This window comes from Balaenoptera acutorostrata, chromosome 6 (genome assembly GCF_949987535.1).
Source record: "Balaenoptera acutorostrata chromosome 6, mBalAcu1.1, whole genome shotgun sequence".
Lineage (NCBI taxonomy): Eukaryota > Metazoa > Chordata > Mammalia > Artiodactyla > Balaenopteridae > Balaenoptera > Balaenoptera acutorostrata.
Genome location: NC_080069.1, coordinates 26,885,267 through 26,908,501, shown reverse-complemented (window position 1 = coordinate 26,908,501; position 23,235 = coordinate 26,885,267). Strand labels below are relative to the sequence as shown.

Below are 23,235 nucleotides of genomic sequence, written 5' to 3'. Positions count from 1 at the left end.
TCAACGATTTGTGGAACAAAGTCAAGAGGTCTAATATACATGTAATTGGATCTCCAGAAAAGAGAAAATAGGTTAAAAAAACTTTTAGAAAATATAATGCCTAAAAATTTTCCAAAATTAATGAAAGATAGCAATCTTCAGATCCAAAAAGTCCTGAAAATCCCCAGCAGAATATATACAAAGAAAATCACATGTAAGCACATCACAGTCAAATTGCTGAAAACCAAAGATAATGAGAAAATCTTAATGTCTGCCAAATAGAAAAGACAGAGGGAACAACAATAAAAATGGTTGATTTCTCACTGGAAACAATGGATACCAGAAGAAACTAGAATGACACTTTTTAAGTGCTGAAAGAAAAAAACGCTTCTCGCTTTTTTAGCTGGCCTTTCCAGACTCACCAGTTTAGATTGTGTCCCTCCTACGTGCTCCTGTAGAATACTGTACTCCCCTATCACAGCACTTGCTTAATTTCTTTTTTTTTTTAAAGGATTTTCTTATTTATTTATTTATTTATTTATTTTTGGCTGTGTTGGGTCTTCGGTTCGTGCGAGGGCTTTCTCCAGTTGCGGCAAGCGGGGGCCACTCTTCATCGCGGTGCGGGGACCGCTCTTCATCGCGGTGCGCGGGCCTTTCTCTATCGCGGCCCCTCCCATCACGGGGCACAGGCTCCAGACGCGCAGGCTCAGCAATTGTGGCTCACGGGCCCAGCTGCTCCGCGGCATGTGGGATCTTCCCAGACCAGGGCTCGAACCCGTGTCCCCTGCATTAGCAGGCAGATTCTCAACCACTGCGCCACCAGGGAAGCCCACACACTCTTCTAAAATAAGGGAGGAACACTCCCAAACTCATTTTCCGAGGCCACCATCACCTTGATACCAAAACCAGACAAAGATGTCACAAAAAAAGAAAACTACAGGCCAATATCACTGATAAACATAGATGCAAAAGTCCTCAGCAAAATACTACCAAACAGAATTCAACCACACATTAAAAGGTCCATACACCAAGATCAAGTGGGGTTTATCCCAGGAATGCAAGGATTCTTCAATATATGCAAATCAATCAATGTGATACACCATATTAACAAATTGAAAGATAAAAACCATATGATCATCTCAATAGATGCAGAAAATGCTTTTGACAAAATTCAACACCGATTTATAATAAAAACTCTCCAGAAAGTGGGCACAGAGGGAACCTACCTCAACATAATAAAGGTCATATATGACAAACCCACAGCCAACATCATTCTCAATGGTGAAAAACTGAAACCATTTCCTCTAAGATCAGGAACAAGACAAGTCTGCCCACTCTCACCACTATTATTCAACACAGTTTTGCAAGTCCTACCCATGGCAATCAGAGAAGAAAAAGAAATAAAAAGAATCCAAATCGGAAAAGAAGAAGTAAAACTGTCACTGTTTGCAGATGACATGACACTATACATAGAGAATCCTAAAGATGCTACCAGAAAACTACTAGAGCTAATCAATGAATTTGCTAAAGTTGCAGGACAGAAAATTAATGCACAGAAACCTCTCACATTCCTTTACACTAACAATGAAAGATCAGAAAGAGAATGTAAAGAAACAATCCCATTTACCTTTGCACCAAAAAGAGTAAAATACCTAGGAATAAACCTATCTAAGGAGGCAAAAGACCTGTACTCCAAGAACTATAAAACACTGATGAAAGACATCAAAGATGACACAAACAGATGGAGAGACATACGACATTCTTGGACTGGAAGAATCAATATTGTGAAAATGACTCTACTACCCAAAGCAATCTACAGATACAGTGCAATCCCTATCAAATTACCAATGGCATTTTTCACAGAATTAGAACAAAAAATTGTACAGTTTGTATGGAAACACAAAAGACCCCGAATAGCCTAAGCAATCTTGAGAAAAAAAAAACGGAGCTGGAGGAAACAAGCTCCCCAACTTCAGAATATATTACAAAGCTACAGTAATCAAGACAGTATGGTGCTGGCACAAAAACAGAAATATAGATTAGTGGAACAGGATAGAAAGCCCAGAGACATAAACCCACACACCTATGGTCACCTAATCTACAATCCCTATAAAAAATCTCAATGCCATTTTTTACAGAAATGGAAAAGCTGATCCTAACATTCAAATGGAATTTCAAGGGACGCCAAATAACCAAAACAATCTTGAAAAATAACAAAAATGGAGAACTCACGTCTTGATTTCAAAGTTTACCACAAAGCTACATGAATTAAGTAATTAAGCATGGTACTGGCATAAGGCTAGACATATAGACAAATGGAATAGAACTGAGAGTCCAGAAATAAACCCATATACCTACAGTCAACTGATTTCAACAAGGGTGCCAAGACCATTCAATGGGAAAACAATAGTTTCTTCAACAAATGGTACAGGGACAAATGGATAACCACATGCAAAAGAATGAAGTTGAATCCCTCTCTCACAGAATATACAAAAATTAAGTCAAAATGGATCAAGGGCCTAAAATAAGAGCTAAAACTATAAAAACCTCAGAAGAAAACATAGGGGTGTATCTTCATACCCTGGATTTGGCAATGTATTTCTTAGATATGACACTAAAAGCACAAGCAACAACAAAAAACTAGATAAATTGGACTTTGCCAAAATTAAAAACTTTTGTGCATCAAAGGACACTATCAAAGAAATGAAAAGACAACCTATAGAATGAGAGAAAATATTTGCAAATCACATACCTGATTAAGGGTCTAGTACCCAGAATACATAAAGAACTTTACAAAAAGACACCCCAGTTTAAAAATGGGCAAAGGACTTCTAGAGGCATTTCTCCAAAGATATACAAATGGCCAACACAAGAAAAGTGGCTCAACATCATTAGTCATTCAAGAAATGCAAATCAGAAATGCAAATATACTTCACACCTACTAGAATGGCAAAAATTAAAAAAAAAAAAAAGTATACATTGGTAAGGATGTGGAGAAACTGAAACCCTCCTCCATTGCTGGTGGGAATGTAAAATGGTACAAGCCACTGTGGAAAACAGTATGGCAGTTCCTCAGTAAGTTAAAAATAGAATTACCACATGATCCAACAATTACATTGCTAGGCACATACATAAAAGAGTTGAAAACAGGGATTCAAACAAATACTTGTACATGAATGTTCACAGCAGCACTATTCACAAATGCCAAAAGGTGAAGCAATCCAAATATCTGTTAACAAAAAAACCAAAATGTGATACACCCACACAATGGAATATTACTTAGCTTTAAAAAGGAATGAAGCGAAGAGTAGCCCCTGCTTGCCAAAACTAGAGAAAGCCCGCGCACAGCAACGAAGACCCAACGCAGTCAAAAATAAATAAATTTTAAAAAAAAGAAGAAAAAAGGAATGAAGTACTGATAAATGATGCCACAAATTGGATAAACAATGAAAACATTATAAGTGAGTGAAGCCATAGTCATATATTATATGATTCCATTTATCAGAAATATCCAGAATAGGTAAATCCATATAGACAGAAAGCAGACTGGTGGGGGCTAGGGGCAAGGAAAAATGCGAAGTGATTGCTTAATGGGTACTGGGTCTTCTTTGGGAGTGACAAAAAGGTTTTACAACTAGCTAGTTGATGAGTGCACAACGCTGTGCACGTACTAAATGCCACTGAACTCTACACTCTAAAATGGCTAGTTTTATGTTATGTGAATTTCACCTAAAAAAAAAAAATCTCAATAGTCATGGTTTCTAAAGACAGTGTATTGTATCCCCTTTTAAAAAGCTGAGTTTTACAAAATACATATTATATGATTTCATTTATATGAAATTCTACAAAAAGCAAAACTACAGGAACAGAAAGCAGATCAACTTGGCTTGCGGCCAGGAATGGGGTACTGATTACAAAGGGGCATGAGGGACTTCTGGTGACAGAAATGTTTTATATCTTGACTATGGTGATGGTGATAGGGGAGTATACATCTGTCAAAACTTATGAAACTGTACTCTTAAGGTGAGTATATTTTATTATGTGTCAATTATACCTCAATAAAGTTGGTTTTATAAAACTCAGTCTTGATTACTCTTTAAAGGTCAGGGTTGGCATTTAATGTTAATCTACTTCCCTAGTATGATCAGAATGTGTTTATGATACCTATTAAGCAAAGCAATGCAGACATTATACATTGAAAATGGTCACAAACAAAAGGCATAACTGCCAAATAGTCTGAATACTGAAATAATAAATAAACATGGTTGCTCACCAATTCTGGAAGAGGGCAAATAGTTCCAGTATTCATATATAACCCCTCGACTACAATGAAACGTCGAGTTACACGAGCCTTGCGAGGATTCTTTAAAAGAAAAAAAAAATAGATGTTTTAAATTTCAGTAACTCCAAATACAAAATCTGTTATATGCTCTCTAGCACTTTCACCCTACAAGATTTATTCACCAAGATAAATCAACAAATAGATAGACTAAATCAATTTCAAGCTCAAGGTTTGAGATCCTGTTATTTTGAGATGAAAAACAGTGCTTTCTTCTCTCAGACATGTTTTCAGGTCACACAGTCAACTAGGAGGCCTCACACACAAACACAAACTGTTTAGACACCGAGAATACTAAAACACAAACAAAACCCTCCAAGCCCAGAATGACTAGGAAGGGACCCAAGGGAACTTTCTGGGGGAGATGGGGACGTTTTATGTCATGATGGGGGCCATGATACCTGGGCTACACAGGTATAACCACTGGTCAAAACTGTATAACTAGGACTAATGTATTTCAATGTAAATTTTACCTAAAATAAAAAGAACTCTAATGATGATGATGATAATCATCATCATCACAGAGACTGAGTGGGGAGTTAGGTGAAGGTTCAGATGATACAAGAGTGGCAGAATATTGAAAACAAAGCCGAGAGAAGGGTACAGGGGGCTTCTCTATACTACTGTTTCCTTTGAATGTGCCAGAATTTTTCCTAATAAAAAGTTAAAAAACAGACAAACCCTGACCTCCCTTACTTACCAAAAAACAGATGAAACCCTTCTCCTTCCTGCCTCCTCACTACTGGTTCAAGTAAAACTGGACTATGCCCTCACCCAGTCATGTTCGGGGGTGGTGCAGTGGAGGGACTCTTTCAAGTAACACACACCTTCCCACACCCCACTGACGTCAAATCACTAATAAACCACTCCCACTGCTGAATCTGTAGATGTTTCAGGTACACTGCACTGAAAAAATTCCACAGAGTTTGCCGCCACCTTTCTACTCAAAGGTTTCTTGCCTCTAAGCTTCTAATGAACAACTAGAAACTCAAATATCAGAGCTATTCTTTAAGGGGTATTTTAGAACCCACAGCTGTATGTAATACTGAAAAAAGTGTCGGCTGAAGCATGCGAAAGTTTACATCATTCTTGGTCATCTTCACTCCGTCCCTAAGTCAAACCTGAGGCTGCGGGTCTGCTGGGAGGTCACAGCTGAGGACCTGGGGGCATCCCGCCTCTCCCTGCCTTTAAAACACAAAGTATCTTTCTTATGATCTTAAAATACTCAATGAAGGAATATTTTATTTTTGGAATATTCTTGGGAAATGGAAAAGTACAAAAAAGAATTTAACAAATGAGCTCGTTACACCACACACTGGTAACTTTTTCTTGTAAGTACAATATCTTTGTAAATTACCTTGTTCAAATCAGGATTTTACCGCAATCGTTCTAGGACCGGAGTTTTTAAAATATTATGTTGTGAACATTCTCACATTATTTAATATTATTTAAACCATAATTTTAATGGAGATTTAATATTCCACCTTGCAGATACACCGTAAATTATTTAACTATTCCCACAGTGCTGGATTTAGGTTGTTTCCTTCATTTTTTTTTTTTACATCACGTGAATACCCTTCGATCTCTGACACCATTTCTGATTCTCTTCTAAAGATAGCACTCCGGAGGGTATAGATATTTAAGAATCCCAGAATATACCTGCCCATTTACCCTCTAGAAAGGCTGTGCCAACTGAAGCTCTCCTCAGAGTTTTTGGAAGGCCCTTTGTACATCAGTGTGAAACTGATTATTACCATAAAAAGTTTTCCCTAATTGGACAGACAAAAACTCTTACCCTAATTTCTGTAACTGTTAGTGAGGTCAGACTATTTTCTATTTGCTCAGTTATCTGCATTTCTTCTATGAACTGCTGTTTTTACCTATTATCTTTTTTTTTTAAGAAGGATTAATACGGGATAAGAGAACTCTATAAGAAAAGGAATGAAAAAACATATGAACTCCATTAGTTGGGAAACTGACAAAAAGAGTTTGATCCAAACTCAGATTATTTAACCTACTTTCAAAGGAAATATAAGCATCTAAGTACAAAATATTTAAAAATTTAACATTTATTATTTCTGTGAAAACAAAATTAAAAAAGAATTATTTCTAAAAACCAAAATGTAAAGTAATTTAGAAAGCCTACTCTTGGCAGGAATATGTGGTATAAATTAATTAGTAAAAAGGTAAAAACTATAAAATGGAAATAAATTTTAAGATAACTTTATTTCTTGTTATTCATTAAAATAAAAGTTCCACAGATTATAAATCTTATACAACACACACACAGAACTTGAATATGTTGTCTTCCAAATTTGTACAATGCTAACTTGGCAAAATAACTCTACAGCAGACTGGTTCATTGGTCACACTTTCTAAGGCAGTGTTTTTCAATACGGTAGCATTCTATTACTGAATCAGAAAAGGGACATCTTTTTACAATCTGTAGAAAGAATTCATTGGTGGAACGGTCTCAATTTTAAGATTTTCCCTATACATTCTTCTACATTGTATACTTATAAAACACTGTCTGTAGCACACCTAGCATAAAATAGCAGAAGTCTATGCATATTCATCACAAGAATGTGTATAATCATGAAGTGCTGCTCTTAGGCTATCACCTAAACAAAGATGACAGAATCCAAAAGGAATAATTCAAATATCTGGAAAAATGGAAATTAACACAAAATTAAGGATGTGATGAGCATTTTTATCAGTTACTCTAGTAACGGATGAGTTACACTGGGAAAGTCCACTTGAAAGTGGTGTTTGAGACAAAGGATGTGGTGACCAGGTTCCCAGTACACTTCACACACAGTGGTTCCTGCTGCAGAACCACAGACCACAGAACTACCTTCTCTGTTCATGTTGTCAGGGGCAAATAAATGCTAATTCTAACAGTGATGCTTTGAACACGTTTCCTCTGTTCCACTCTCTATCAGAACAACAAGGAGCAAGTTCCACCTGCCTAATTCCCTCCCTGTCCCAAGGGACTACACAGGTGCTTGAGAAGAAGTGTAAATAGGTTGCAACGTAGAAGGAAACCATGCGTGAGGCAGCTGCTTCCCACAGGGAGCAGCTGCTCAGAGATCTGGGATGAGGTTGGGGTAGGGAGAAAGAGTCTTCACTTTGTTCATAAATTCATTAATTAAGATCTGCCGCCATGGTTTCTTCTGGTGAATCGATACATGATTTATTCTGATATGAATAAGCCTATTTTGAATTCACTAGATACATCTTGTTAATGCCCTAATGAGTTCTGTTGTTACTTCTGTAGAGTTGAGTGTACATCCCTCCACCCCCAAAATGCATGCTGTTTTTCTCTCTCCCTTTTAGAAAGCTGCCTAGATAACCTTCCCCCACATTTGCCATATATAATTATGGCAATGATGAGGCAATTACTATCAGGCTTGACTCTCTAATCTGAGGTACATTTAATAAGCAGAAACACCCTTATTTAATGTCCACATGTGATCCACAGGCAAGTTTTCATGACAAATTACCATTTCATTTATAATTTAGCTGGTTAGAAAGTACAAAAGAACTGTGTAATTTTCTTCAAAAGAATCATACCTTTTGATCTTCAATCTCTTGTTCTTTCAATAGTCGCTGCAGGTCATCCATATCATTATGGTTAAATAGCTTAATGTCACTACGTGATGCCTGTAATCCCTTCTGAATAGCAAAGCAGGCAGCTTTATCGCTGCAAGGAAGAAAGACCCACCAAATTGGGGTTTAAAGGGTCTTGTCAACATTCTCAGAAAAGGAATGCTTGCTTTTGTAAGCTGACCAACATCCACTTGTTAAACTGAACATGGCAAATAAATAAAACATGTTTGAACATTAATATATTATCGTTTGCACTTCACTCTGCAAACCTTTCCACATAACTACCATACTGATTCTGTTCCACGAAGCAAACTCTTGCCATATTTTGACCTCTGAGAAATCAGCATGCATCTTACTATACAGATGGCATATTAGTTTATTCAAAGTACTTTTCTCTTTCTGAAAAATAAATGAAATATTGGTGCATCTCACCATCAGTGGCATCTCTGATTTGACTGGCCACCACTCTGCCATTACTTTGCCATCAAAAGGAATACTGGGTTACTGACTCTACATAACCCAGGGGAGAACTCTGAGTCATGCAGATTAATCTTCAGTAAGATCTCCTAAATTGAGTTAATGGGGGGCAGGATATATTTCTTAAATTAAGTGTATTATTTAAAAGTACATGCAACACTTCTGCTTCTGAGAAAATAGACATATTTTCCCTATTTTTCTCACTGGGTATAACCAAAAATCCTGGACATCATGTATAAGACAAACATAAGATGATGCTGAAAAATGGAGAGAAAAGGCAGACCAGCGAGGGATCTGAGAAATGACATGAAACAAGTTCCTGGATTTTCCTAACTTGGAACTGATGCAGCTGGCAAACTGGAAATGCCAACAGGTGAGACAGAAAAGCTCTGACAAAAGTCTGCTCTCTGTAGCCAAAGGGACAGGAAAGGGGGCAGCCCAGCAAAGGTCTCTACTGCAGCCAAACCACAGAAAAACCTGGGCCTGTCCCCTCCACACTAGCAAAGGCTGAGAGGGGGACCCAGACTCTAGCCTTCACGACGCCATAACAAGGCTCCCCAATACCCCTGTGGGAGCTGTCAGAGAAGGGAGCCAGAACTTGTATCTCCGTTGGGTAGTAACAAGTGGCTCCCACTGTGGTGTTAGTGAAGACCATGTGGAGAGACCTAACTTCCAATCTCCTGCAGGGAGAGACACTCTCCCCTGCCTATGGTTAGGCTGTGTTAGGGGAGGCTCAGACAAGAGTAGGACTCTCACCAACAACAAGAAGAAATGAAAATAACCCCACCTCAGTGTCAGTGGAGGCCCCGTGGGGACCCTGGACTTGTACTTCCACCTGACAGTAATGAGGCAGCAGTGCCCCCCTGCCCTTGTTGGAAGACTGTCAGAGAAAGCCAATTCAAACAGAAAGTTTAAATAAAGCATAAACTATAACAGCATAATATGAAACTGTTCATGTTTCACTTGTCATACCAATAACCAGAAAATATCAAACAATGAAAAAAAAAAAGAAAAAAAACAATTAACAAATGCCAGTACTAAGATGACAGAGTTGTCAGGATGATCTGATAATGACTTTAAAACAGTCATGATAAAAATGTTTCATGAGGGTGAACCAAGATGGCGGAGTAGAAGGACGTGCTCTCACTCCCTCTTGCGAGAGCACCAGAATCACAACTGGCTGCTGGACAATCATTGACAGGAAGACCCTGGACTTCACCAAGGAGGATACCCCACGTCCAAGGACAGAGGAGAAGCCACAGTGAGACGGTAGGAGGGGCGCAATCAGAGTAAAATCAAATCCCATAACTGCTGGGTGGGTGACTCACAGACTGGCGAACACTTATACCACAGAAGTCCACCCACTGGAGTGAAGGTTCTGAGCCCCACGTCAGGCTTCCCAACCTGGGGGTCCGGCAACGGGAGGAGGAATTCCTAGAGAATCAGACTTTGAAGTCTAGTGGGAATTGATTGCAGGACTGTGACAGGACTGGGGGAAACAGAGACCCCACTCTTGGAGGGCACACACAAAGTAATGTGTGCATCGGGACCCAGGGGAAGGAGCAGTGACCCTGGGGGAGACTGAACCAGACGTACCTGCTGGTGTTGGGGGGGTCTCCTGCAGGGGCAAGTGGTGGCTCTGTTTCACCGTGGGGATAAGGACACTGGCAGCAGAGGTCCTGGGAAGTTCTCCTTGGCGTGAGCCCTCCCAGAGTCTGCCATTAACCCCACCAAAGAGCACGGGTAGGCTCCAGTGTTGGGTTGCCTCAGGCAAAACAACCAACAGGGAGGGAACCCAGCCCCACCCATCAACAGTCAAGTGGATTAAGGTTTTACTGAGCTCTGACTGCCACACCAACAGGGAGGGAACCCAGCCCCACCCATCAACAGTCAAGTGGATTAAGGTTTTACTGAGCTCTGACCGCCACAGCAACAGTCAGCTCTACCCACCACCATAGCCTCCCATCAAGCCTCTTAGATAGCCTCAACCACCAGAGGGCAGACAACAGAAGCAAGAAAAACTACAATCCTGCAGCCTGTGGACCAAAAACCACAGTTACAGAAAGACAGAGAAGATGAAAAGTCAGAGGGCTATGTACCAGATGAAGGAACAAGAAAAAACCCCAGAAAAACAACTAAATGAAGTGGAGATAGGCAACCTTCCAGAAAAAGAATTCAGAATAATGATAGTGAAGATGATCCAGGACCTCGGAATAAGAATGGAGGCAAAGATTGAGAAGATGCAAGAAATGATTAACAAAGACCTAGAAGAATTAAAGAACAAACAAACACAGATGACCAATACAATAACTGAAATGAAAAATACACTAGAAGGAATCAATAGCAGAATAACTGAGGCAGAAGAACGGATAAGTGACCTGGAAGACAGAATGGTGGAATTCACTGCTGTGGAACAGACTAAAGAAAAAAGAATGAAAAGAAATGAAGACAGCCTAAGAGACCTCTGCGACAACATTAAACGCAACAACATTCGCATTATAGGGGTCCCAGAAGGAGAAGAGAGAGAGAAAGGACCAGAGAAAATATTTGAAGAGATTATAGTCAAAAACTTCCCTAACATGGGAAAGGAAATAGCCACCCAAGTCCAGGAAGCGCAGAGAGTCCCATACAGAATAAACCCAAGGAGAAACACGCCGAGACACATAGTAATCAAAGTGGCAAAAATTAAAGACAAAGAAAAAGTACTGAAAGCAGCAAGGGAAAAACGACAAATAACATACAAGGGAACTCCCATAAGGTTAACAGCTGATTTCTCAGCAGAAACTCTGCAAGCCAGAAGGGAGTGGCATGATATACTTAAAGTGATGAAAGGGAAGAACCTACAACCAAGATTACTCTACCCAGCAAGGATCTCATTTAGATTTGATGGAGAAATCAAAAGCTTTACAGACAAGCAAAAGCTAAGAGAATTCAGCACCACCAAACCAGCTCTACAACAAATGCTAAAGGAACTTCTCTAAGTGGGAAACACAAGAGAAGAAAAGGACCTACAAAAACAAACCCAAAACAATTAAGAAAATGGTCACAGGAACATACATATCGATAATTACCTTAAACGTGAATGGATTAAATGCCCCAACCAAAAGACATAGACTGGCTGAATGGATACAAAAACAAGACCCATATATATGCTGTCTACAAGAGACCCACTTCAGACCTAGGGACACATACAGACTGAAAGTGAGGGGATGGAAAAAGATATTCCATGCAAATGGAAATCAAAAGAAAGCTGGAGTAGCTATACTCATATCAGATAAAATAGACTTTAAAATAAAGAATGTTACAAGAGACAAGGAAGGACACTACATAATGATCCAGGGATCAATCCAAGAGGAAGATATAACAATTATAAATATATATGCACCCAACATAGGAGCACCTCAATACATAAGGCAACTGCTAACAGCTATAAAAGAGGAAATCGACAGTAACACAATAATAGTGGGGGACTTTAACACCTCACTTACACCAATGGACAGATCATCCAAAATGAAAATAAATAAGGAAACACAAGCTTTAAATGACACAATAGACCAGATAGATTTAATTGATATATATAGGATATTCCATCCAAAAACGGCAGATTACACGTTCTTCTCAAGTGCACACGGAACATTCTCCAGGATAGATCACTCTTGGGTCACAAATCAAGCCTAAGTAAATTTAAGAAAATTGAAATCATATCAAGCATCTTTTCTGACCACAACGCTATGAGATTAGAAATGAATTACAGGGAAAAAAACATAAAAAAGACAAACACATGGAGGCTAAACAATACGTTACTAAATAACCAAGAGATCACTGAAGAAATCAAACAGGAAATAAAAAAATACCTAGAGACAAATGACAATGAAAACACGACGACCCAAAACCTATGGGATGCAGCAAAAGCGGTTCTAAGAGGGAAGTTTATAGCTATACAAGCCTACCTAAAGAAACAAGAAAAATCTCAAGTAAACAATCTAACCTTACACCTAAAGAAACTAGAGAAAGAAGAACAAACAAAACCAAAAGTTAGCAGAAGGAAAGAAATCATAAAGATCAGAGCAGAAATAAATGAAATAGAAACAAAGAAAACAATAGCAAAGATCAATAAAACTAAAAGTTGGTTCTTTGAGAAGATAAACAAAATTGATAAGCCATTAGCCAGACTCATCAAGAAAAAGAGGGAGAGGACTCAAATCAATAAAATCAGAAATGAAAAAGGAGAAGTTACAACAGACACCGCAGAAATACAAAACATCCTACGAGACTACTACAAGCAACTTTATGCCAATAAAATGGACAACCTGGAAGAAATGGACAAATTCTTAGAAAGGTATAACCTTCCAAGACTGAACCAGGAAGAAACAGAAAATATGAACAGACCAATCACAAGTAATGAAATTGAAACTGTGATTAAAAATCTTCCAACAAACAAAAGTCCAGGACCAGATGGCTTCACAGGTGAATTCTATCAAACATTTAGAGAAGAGCTAACACCCATCCTTCTCAAACTCTTCCAAAAATTGCAGAGGAAGGAACTCTCCCAAACTCATTCTATGAGGCCACCATCACCCTGATACCAAAACCAGACAAAGACACTACCAAAAAAGAAAATTACAGACCAATATCACTGATGAATATAGATGCAAAAATCCTCAACAAAATACTAGCAAACAGAATCCAACAACACATTAAAAGGATCATACACCACGATCAAGTGGGATTTATCCCAGGGATGCAAGGATTCTTCAATATACGCAAATCAATCAATGTGATACACCATATTAACAAATTGAAGAATAAAAAACATATGATCATCTCAATAGATGCAGAAAAAGCTTTTGACAAAAGTCAACACCCATTTATGATAAAAACTCTCCAGAAAGTGGGCATAGAGGGAACCTACCTCAACATAATAAAGGCCATATATGACAAACCCACAGCAAACATCATTCTCAATGGTGAAAAACTGAAAGCATTTCCTCTAAGATCAGGAAAGAGACAAGGATGTCCACTCTCACCACTATTATTCAACATAGTTCTGGAAGTCCTACCCACGGCAATCAGAGAAGAAAAAGAAATAAAAGGAATACAAATTGGAAAAGAAGAAGTAAAACTGTCACTGTTTGCGGATGACATGATACTATACATAGAGAATCCTAAAACTGCCACCAGAAAACTGCTAGAGCTAATGAATGAATATGGTAAAGTTGCAGGATACAAAATTAATGCACAGAAATCTCTTGCATTCCTATACACTAATGATGAAAAATCTGAAAGAGAAATTATGGAAACACTCCCATTTACCATTGCAACAAAAAGAATAAAATACCTAGGAATAAACCTACCTAAGGAGACAAAAGACCTGTATGCAGAAAACTATAAGACACTGATGAAAGAAATTAAAGATGATACCAACAGATGGAGAGATATACCATGGTCTTGGATTGGAAGAATCAACATTGTGAAAATGAGTATACTACCCAAAGCAATCTACAGATTCAATGCAATCCCTATCAAATTACCAATGGCATTTTTTACAGAGCTAGAACAAATCATCTTAAAATTTGTATGGAGACACAAAAGACCCCAAATAGCCAAAGCAGTCTTGAGGCAAAAAAATGGAGCTGGAGGAATCAGACTCCCTGACTTCAGACTATACTACAAAGCTACAGTAATCAAGACAATATGGTACTGGCACAAAAACAGAAACATAGATCAATGGAACAAGATAGAAAGCCCAGAGATTAACCCACACACCTATGGTCAACTAATCTATGACAAAGGAGGCAAGGATATACAATGGAGCAAAGACAATCTCTTCAATAAGTGGTGCTGGGAAGACTGGACAGCTACATGTAAAAGAATGAAATTAGAACACTCCCTAACACCATACACAAAAAGAAACTCAAAATGGATTAGAGACCTATATGTAAAACCGGACACTATAAAACTCTTAGAGAAAAACACAGGAAGAACACTCTTTGACATAAATCACAGCAAGATCTTTTTTGATCCATCTCCTAGAGTAATGGAAATAAAAACAAAAATAAACAAGTGGGACCTAATGAAACTTCAAAGCTTTTGCACAGCAAAGGAAACCATAAACAAGACGAAAAGACAACCCTCAGAATGGGAGAAAATATTTGCAAATGAATCAACGGACAAAGGATTAATCTCTAAAATATATAAACAGCTCATGCAGCTCAATATCAAAGAAACAAACACCCCAATCCAAAAATGGGCAGAAGACCTAAATAGACATTTCTCCAAAGAAGACATACAGACGGCCACGAAGCACATGAAAAGATGCTCAACATCACTAATTATTAGAGAAATGCAAATCAAAACTACAATGAGGTATCACCTCACTCCTGTTAGAATGGGCATCATCAGAAAATCTACAAACAACAAATGCTGGAGAGGGTGTGGAGAAAAGGGAACCCTCTTGCACTGTTGGTGGGAATGTAAATTGATACAGCCACTATGGAGAACAATAGGGAGGTTCCTTAAAAAACTAAAAATAGAATTACCATATGACCCAGCAATCCCACTACTGGGCATATACCCAGAGAAAACCGTAATTCAAACAGACACATGCACCCGAATGTTCACTGCAGCACTATTTACAATAGCCAGGTCATGGAAGCAACCTAAATGCCCATCAACAGACGAATGGATAAAGAAGTTGTGGTACATATATACAATGGAATATTACTCAGCCATAAAAAGGAACGAAATTGAGTCATTTGTTGAGACGTGGATGGATCTAGAGACTGTCATACAGAGTGAAGTAAGTCAGAAAGAGAAAAACAAATATCGTATATTAATGCATGTATGTGGAACCTAGAAAAATGGTACAGATGAGCCAGTTTGCAGGGCAGAAGTTGAGACACAGATGTAGAGAATGGACATATGGACACCAAGGGGGGAAAACTGCGGTGAGGTGGGATGCTGGTGTGCTGAATTGGGCGATTGGGATTGACATGTATACACTGATGTGTATAAAACTGATGCCTAATAAGAACCTGCAGTATAAAAAAACAAACAAAACAACTAATACTAAACTTTCATTGGGTTATTTGTATGGAAATATGTTAATATAAATGTTTCAGACATTACATGAAATTTCTAAAAATCTTATATTTGTATTTGTATGGAAATATGTATGGAAATATGTTAATATAAATGTTTCAGACATTACATGAAATTTCTAAAAATCTTATATTTGTATTTGTATGGAAATATGTATGGAAATATGTTAATATAAATGTTTCAGACATTACAGGAAACTTCTCAAAATCTTATATGTTCTGGTATAATGTTATAATAATTCTAGTTATTACTTTAAAATGTATATCTCAGAAATAACTAATTTTCTTGTCAACTGCATTATTATGAACTTTCATCAAATCTTTAACCATGGTCATTTTTAAGTCTTTTGTCATTTACAGACAGTTCTGGGTGTACTCTGATGAATTTGCAAATATGTTCCTATAAAAGGGTTTCATCTTCAAGAAATTCATGGAAAAGGCTCTGACAAGTACAGGTTTCTGGTAACTGACTGTACTGCTGAACTGAATGAATAAGCATTTTCAGAACTCTAAGGAAAAACTGATGAACTCATAAAAGTGCTAAAAAAGGAATACAGCAATGACTAAAAAACTATACAAAGGGAAACACTTGAAAACAAATAAATAAAATAAATAAGATAAATAAAAATGGAACTCCAAAACTCATTCAATTAACCCTGAGAAAGGCAGGAAAAAGAAAAAAGAAAACAAAAAACAGAGAGAACAAATAAGAAACAAAAAATAAAAATTGGGAGATTAAGATCCCATATATCAATAATTACATTAAATGTAAATGGCTAAAATATACAATTTAAAGACAGAGTGGCAGAGTGGATTAAACATGCTGCCTATAAGAAATTCACTTCAAATGTAATGAGATGGGTAGTAAGGGAATGTGTGTGTGTAGGGCGCACATGAGCACACACATGTAGTTATATGTATATATATATAGTTATATGCTATATATATGTATGTATGTTATATACAATAATATAGGTAGTAAGGGTATACATATATATTACATACAATAAACATATGCAAACATTCAAAAGGGAAAGCAGAGTGCCTATGTTAATATCTGATAAAGTAAACTTTGGAACAAAGAAAATTACCAGAGACAGAGAAGGATGTTATATAATGATAAAAAGACTCAATTAACCAGGAAAACTTATCCTAAATGTGCACCAAATAACAGAGCTACAAAAGATAAGACACAAAAACTGATAAAAGTGAAAGAAGGAACTGACAAATTACAACAACTGACAGAACTACCAAACAGAAAATCAGCAAGGATATAGAAGAACTCAATAACAGCATCAACTAGGAAGATCTAATTGTCGTTTATAGAACACTCCATTCAGCAGAATATTTTTTTTTCTATTTAATGATAATGACAAAAAAAAATTTCTCTCAAAAGGTAAATAAAGTTTCATATGTAAATTGCTTTTTGTCTCACTAAAACTTTTATATAAGTATACCTTAGGAAGTTGACATGCAAAACTAGCGCTCTCTCTTACTGGATTAAAGGATAGAAGTGGCAAATGAACAATTTGTATGTTTTTTTCTGGTTTTTAATTTGCATATCAGTGACTTTTAAAAAATAATGATCAGTGTAACATTTGATCATTGAATACTATTATATGAAAAACAGAAATGTATAAAGAAGGAAATTAATCACATGTGTCCTATCATGGAGTGATACCTTCTCACTGGTGTCCTCACGTGGCCTTTTCTCTGTATTTGCCAGAATATTCTTTCTTAAGTGACTATGGAACATATTCCAAGATAGACCACATCATGAGCCATAAAACAAACTGTAACAAATTAAAAATTTCCAAATGCTTGGAAACTAAACAACACACTTCTACATAACTCATGGGTCAAAGAGAAATAAAACACAAAAATGAACTAAACGAAAATGAAAATAAACGCATCAAAATTTGTGGAACACAACTATAGCAGTGATGACAGGGAAATTCATAGCACTAATACATTAGAAATGAGGAAAAGTCTCAAATCAGTAATTGAAGTTCTCACCTCAAGAACCTAGAAAGAGCAAACTAAACTGCAAATGAGCAGAAGGCAGGAAATAATACCAGAAATCAGTAGAAATGAAAACAAAAATACAACGTAGAAAAATCTATGAAACAAGGAGCTGATTCTTTGAAAAGATCAATAAAATTGACAAATCTCTAGCAAAAATGACAAAAAAGAGAGCAGACAGAAATTACCAGTTAGGAAGGAAACAGGGATCTGCAGACATTAGAAGGATAGTACGGGAATATCACAAACAATGCTACACATACAAATTTGACGATTTAGAAGAAATGGACCAACTCCTTGAAAAACACAAACTACTTCAACTCACTCAATATTTGAATAGCCTTACAAGTACTAAGGAAATTAAATTCATAGTAAAAATACTTCCAAAAAAAAAAAAAATCTCGAGGTCCAGCTGTTTTTACTGGAGAACTCTACCAAACATTTAAAGAATTAACAACAGTTTTATACAGTTTCTCCAGAAAATAAAAGAGGGAACACTTTCAAATTGACTTTATGAAGTATTACCCTGATGCCAAGACCAAAGCCTAAAAACAGTAAGTATGGTAGCATCAGGGAAATATAGACTAAAACTACAATGAGATATCTGTACACACCTATGAGTATGGCTAAAAAAAAAAAAAAAAAGCAACAACACCAAATGCTCCTGAGGATGTTGGAGAAACTAGATCACTTATACACTGTTCATGGAAATGTAAAATAATACAGCCACTCTGGAAAAGTTTGGCAATTTCTTAAAAAACTTAACGCACAATACTTTATGACCAGCAACTGCATTCCTTGGCATATACCTCAAAGAAATGAAAACTTATGTTCACAGAAAAAGCTATACATGAATATTTACAGCACCTTTATTTGTAATAGCCCCAAACTAGAAACAACTCTGATATCCTTAATAGGTGAATGGTTCAACAAACTGTGGTGTATCCATACCATGGAATATGACTCAGCAATCAAAAGGCACAAACTCTTGATTCACATAACAACCCTGGAGAATCTCCAAATAATTAATGCTGAATGAGAAAAGCCAATCCTCAAATGTTTTACCTACTGTATGACTCACATTTGTACATTTTTTTTTTAAGCTATTTATTTATTTTTGGCTGTGTTGGGTCTTTGTTGCTGTGCACGGTATTTCTCTAGTTGGCGGCGAGCGGGGGCTACTCTTCATTGCGGTGCGCAGGCTTCTCATTGCGGTGGCTTCTCTTGTTGCAGAGCACAGGCTCTAGGCATGCGGGCTTCAGTAGTTGTGGCTCGCGGGCTATAGAGCGCAGGCTCAGTAGTTGTGGCGCACGGGCTTAGTTGCTCCGTGGCATGTGGGATCTTCCCGGACCAGGGCTCGAACCCGTGTCCCCTGCATTGGCAGGCGGATTCACAACCACTGCGCCAACAGGGAAGTCCCTGTACAACAATCTTGAAATCATGAAATTACAGAAATGGAGAACAGATTAGTGGTTGCCAGGGGCTAAAGAGTGGGTAGGGTAGAAGGGATATGGGTGTGGCAACAAGAGGGATTATCTTGACTTTATCAATGTCAACATCCCACTTTTCAAACTGTATTACAGTTTTGCAAGAGGTGACCATTGGGGAAGACTGGGTAAAGGGCACATAAAATCTCTGTATTATTTCTTCCAAGTGTATGTGAATCCACAATTATCTCAATATAAAACATTTCATTAGAAAAGGGTACACAAAGTAATATACAGACAGAGTGACAAGGAAAGACTTAGGTATATAAACAACCATTGTTCTGAGACCTACTGGCAAAGCATTATCACTGTTTACTAGAAAAGAAAGAAAATAAAACATCGAACATATTGTCTATGCCTAATGAATTTATCAAAAACAATTTGTCAAATAATTTACTAAACACCATTTTTACCTCTAGTGTTCCTACTTTCAAATGAATTTCAGGTGGAATATTTAAAATTATGTATAAGGGAATAATTAAGTTGTCTAATGACTCATTAGAAACTGAAGTTCTAAGACACCAGGCATAAGATTTGAAAGTGAGTTTAGACTAGGTTTCCTAGCAGTGAAAACCAAAAGGACAATATAGTATTTATTATCTGACAAAGGAAGCATACAAGTTCAACTGTAACTGTAAACTTCTTCTGGACTTTAAACTCAAAAAGGAATTTATGGTGGGGGCTTGTATAAAGCGATATTGGCTGACACTGTATTGTAGTTGTCTGCAACTATGCTTTATTAAAAACCTAGAATCACTGTTTAAATCACTGGCTCTCAAATTTGTGATGAGTCTTTATTATTACTGATTTTTTAAACTATGTGCAAGAAATTAATAGAAACATTCATTTTCATGGTCACATTGGGAAACAATTCTACTCAGGCCCAGGCCATGTGCTGGAGTGCTCCCAGGTAACTGTCACAGGGCTGTGGGGAAGAATGGGACACAAGCGTGCTGAAAACCCCCAGGAAGAGCCAGCCCTGCAGCGTGTGCTTGAGCTTGTTGCACTACAGGTGCTCCGACAGTGAGTGAGAAGCAGCAGGATGGTACAGGGACTGAGGTGAGCCGGGCTCTGAAGTCCAGTCACTTGGACCCCTCTTTTGCGCTCCAGCCTCCATTCATTCTCTTACTGAAGGTATTTACTGAGCACCACTAAATGGCACATGCTATCCTAGGCAACGGGCTGGTATGAACCGTTGAAAGTGGTGTAAAAGAGTACAGTGAGCGTGAGGCAAGCTGAGCCAAGAGCAGACGGTGCGGGCGCCCATGAGCACACACGCACACACCTGCATATGTAAGTTAAGGGAGGCTTGAGAAACAGTGATTCTGACAGGCACGTAAATGCCTGCGTGGTCATGGATTCACAAGGATACCAAACTCCTCTGGCTGTAAAATTTTCTCCACATGCAGCAAGGGGTCTTGACCTGGTCTGAGAGCTTGGGGAAGGCTTTCCTGCAGAGGTGGTACATGTGCAGGATGAGCAGGAATTAAGTAGGAGATGAGAGGAGGAACAACGTTCTAGGCGTAGGGACTTAGGGTCTTAGCACGTGCAAAGGCCTTGAGGGGAAACTAGCATATAAGGCTGGTAAGGCTACACAGCATGACCACCTAAGGGGAAATGGTAGAAAATGGGCCTAAAACAGTAGTCTAGAATGTACAAGATCATAATAAGAACTTGGATATTTATTTTAGGAACAATGGAAGCTCTTAAATGGAGTGTCTGGCTATGGTGTCAAAAAGGAAAAGAGGAAACAAAAGTCACTCTGAGACCTAAATGAAGAGAGTCATTTAATTGTCCACTCAAAAGATAACAGAGGCTCGGGCTAGTGGCAGGTGCTCCTGACGGGTATAACCAGCTGCCTGGGCTATGCCAGCCCTCACTCTACTCCTCTCTGCTCTTCCCCTCCACAGTAAAAAGCAACACCATACATTTAGTGCACATGTATGCAAGTGTGTCATTTGTTCCTGGAAAGTTAAGGAAGTCTGCAACTCATGACTTCTATATTCTTAACAAGCCATGAAGCAAGATCAGCAGAGACCAAGAGTTGCAGCGAGGGTACTGAGAAGTGGAGTGACTTTATCAGGTAGTATGAGTGGCTATGTGGGCTACGACCATGGACTCACAAGGACACCACACTGTCGCAGAGCTGCACAGGGAAAACAGAGGGCTGGTCCGCTCCTACATAAGTTTGGTCTTCTCAACATCAATAAATAAAATCATAATGGCAGATAACAAAGTACCGACACCTTAAGGCATCCTTCCAGTGGAGGTCTCACTAGTTCTGCAGAACTACTTGGCTGGGTGACTATATATTTCTTTAAAAATGAAAAAAAAAAAAAAATCAATATTATTTTAGGCAGATGACCTCTAACAAAGGAATTCTCTAGGAGGGCCAATATTATTTCCAAAGGAATTCTGATAAGAAATGTCAGTAAAGATTACTTACACAAACACAATGTCCCCTCTCTTAGAGTAAGCAGGAATAGCACTGGCTATGGTGGCAAATCCATATGAGTATATAATGGCTTCTTCTGTCTTCATAAATTTTGCCAGGCGGTCTTCCAAATCCAAGTGCACATCTAGTTCAAGAGTACAAAGTTAAATGGTTAAACTGTCTCATAATTCTTTTTCTTTGACTAAAGAATAAATAAAATAACATAAGCAGTTTAGCTATTAATACTGTCACCTTGTGGTCAAAATGTAATTGTTCTGAAGTTACAAGTCATACAATATCTACTAAGATAATTCTGGGCCAAAACTGTTTCTATACTCTGTGAGCTGAATCAGCTACTCATTTGTCTATAAATATGTGACTGGGACAGCTCTGACTCTAGGTTTTGCTTTTATATCACTCTAGCAATAAGAATTCAAGGTCCAGTGACCTTGCCTGCTTTAACTTCCCTCAACCAACAATGCCAAGACTTTACCAATGTACGACATTAACTTATTAACGCCGTTTTGCATTTTAGGAGAAGTGACCAAACCAGGCATGAAGACAACTGTCAACCAGCTTTTAAAAGGAAAAGAAAGAAAAAAGAAAAGTAGTTAAGTTAAAAAGAACCCCACATACTCTGCATCAAGAGACAGGAACTTTTTCAGTTGTGGTGGTCACTCCTCTAACAGTTTGTGTCAGCACTTAGTGGTGGCACCTGCCATCACTCTGCAGTACTGAGTTTCTGTCTAAATTTCTTTTGAAGTGTACTGGTGAATTCAAACGTATAGTACAAAGAGAAATATGGTCCTTTTATGGAAGCAGCTTAAGAAGAATGTTGATGTAATTATAGGGATAAACTGTAATTATTAAACTGGTATTTTTTTTTCTCTCTTACATCATCGTTCCATATAGCCTTTCACCTTCCCAGGCTAAGCCATGAGGCTTCACACCCTGGGATGGAGGGACCAGCGATGTCTAAAATAAATAGTGTACCAGCTGGCTGTGAACTAGAAAACTTCCAAGTGTCTTAAAATGAGGCAGAGAAAATTTTTTTAAACTTTCTTTAGCTCTTTTAACTACAGCAGGACCCAAGTCTGGAGAACGAGATCAGAGTTTTACCACATGCTCTGCGCAAAGAGAACTCAGAAGTTGATACAGGAAGGATGCAGCCAGGCCCCTCCAGCCTTGGAGCTTCATGGGAGAAACGAGGAACTCTGAGGAGTAAAGGCAGACTTTCAGAGCCACGGCATGTCCACTGAGGGGAACTCAGAAGTGTAGGCAGTGGCAGGGGGACCCAGACGTTCCCCAGTGAGGGGCGGTGGAGAGGGCTGATGGCCCGGCAGAGCCCTCCGGCTCAGATGTCGAGGACCTGTGGCTGGGAGCCTCGCTCCAGGAGACCCCTTCAGCATCAGCCTTCCCTCCAAGTATGCCCCTCCCTACCAGAGACATTCCTGGTGAGAAGGGGGAGAGGGAAAAGACCTGCAGGACTGAGATATACAAAAGAAACAACTTCACCCAGCTGGATACAAGGCTGGACACTGAGTGGACTAAATATTTCCAACAGAGACCTGGTTAGCTGTTAAGTGTGAGATTTCCACCAACTTCCAGGGAGGAACAAGTGAGTAAGGTCAGCTCAGCAACAGGAATAAACAACTTTTTAGAACATTTGAATAAAGTGTCTAAAATCTGTAAACCCACTCACTGATTTATCAGAGGCAAGTTAATCTTACTGTGATGCTTTTTAACTAGTAAAAGACAAAATTAAGAATTATAAAAGATACAACTTCA

At 38.3% G+C, this 23,235-nt stretch overlaps 1 protein-coding gene across 1 annotated transcript in view; it reads right to left on the bottom strand.

Annotated features, from left to right (window-relative positions):
• The window catches only part of LOC130708403 (serine palmitoyltransferase 1-like), a 243,524-nt gene extending 221,571 nt beyond the window's left edge, over positions 1-21,953 (bottom strand). Inside the window, exons 1-4 of the mRNA XM_057548370.1 lie at positions 21,941-21,953; positions 21,460-21,592; positions 7,892-8,021; positions 4,253-4,342 (exon numbers count right to left, since the gene is read on the bottom strand). Coding sequence (XP_057404353.1) covers positions 4,253-4,342; positions 7,892-8,021; positions 21,460-21,592; positions 21,941-21,953 — 366 coding nt within the window. The remainder of the gene's footprint in view (positions 1-4,252; positions 4,343-7,891; positions 8,022-21,459; positions 21,593-21,940) is intronic.
• Positions 21,954-23,235: the final 1,282 nt, after the last annotated feature.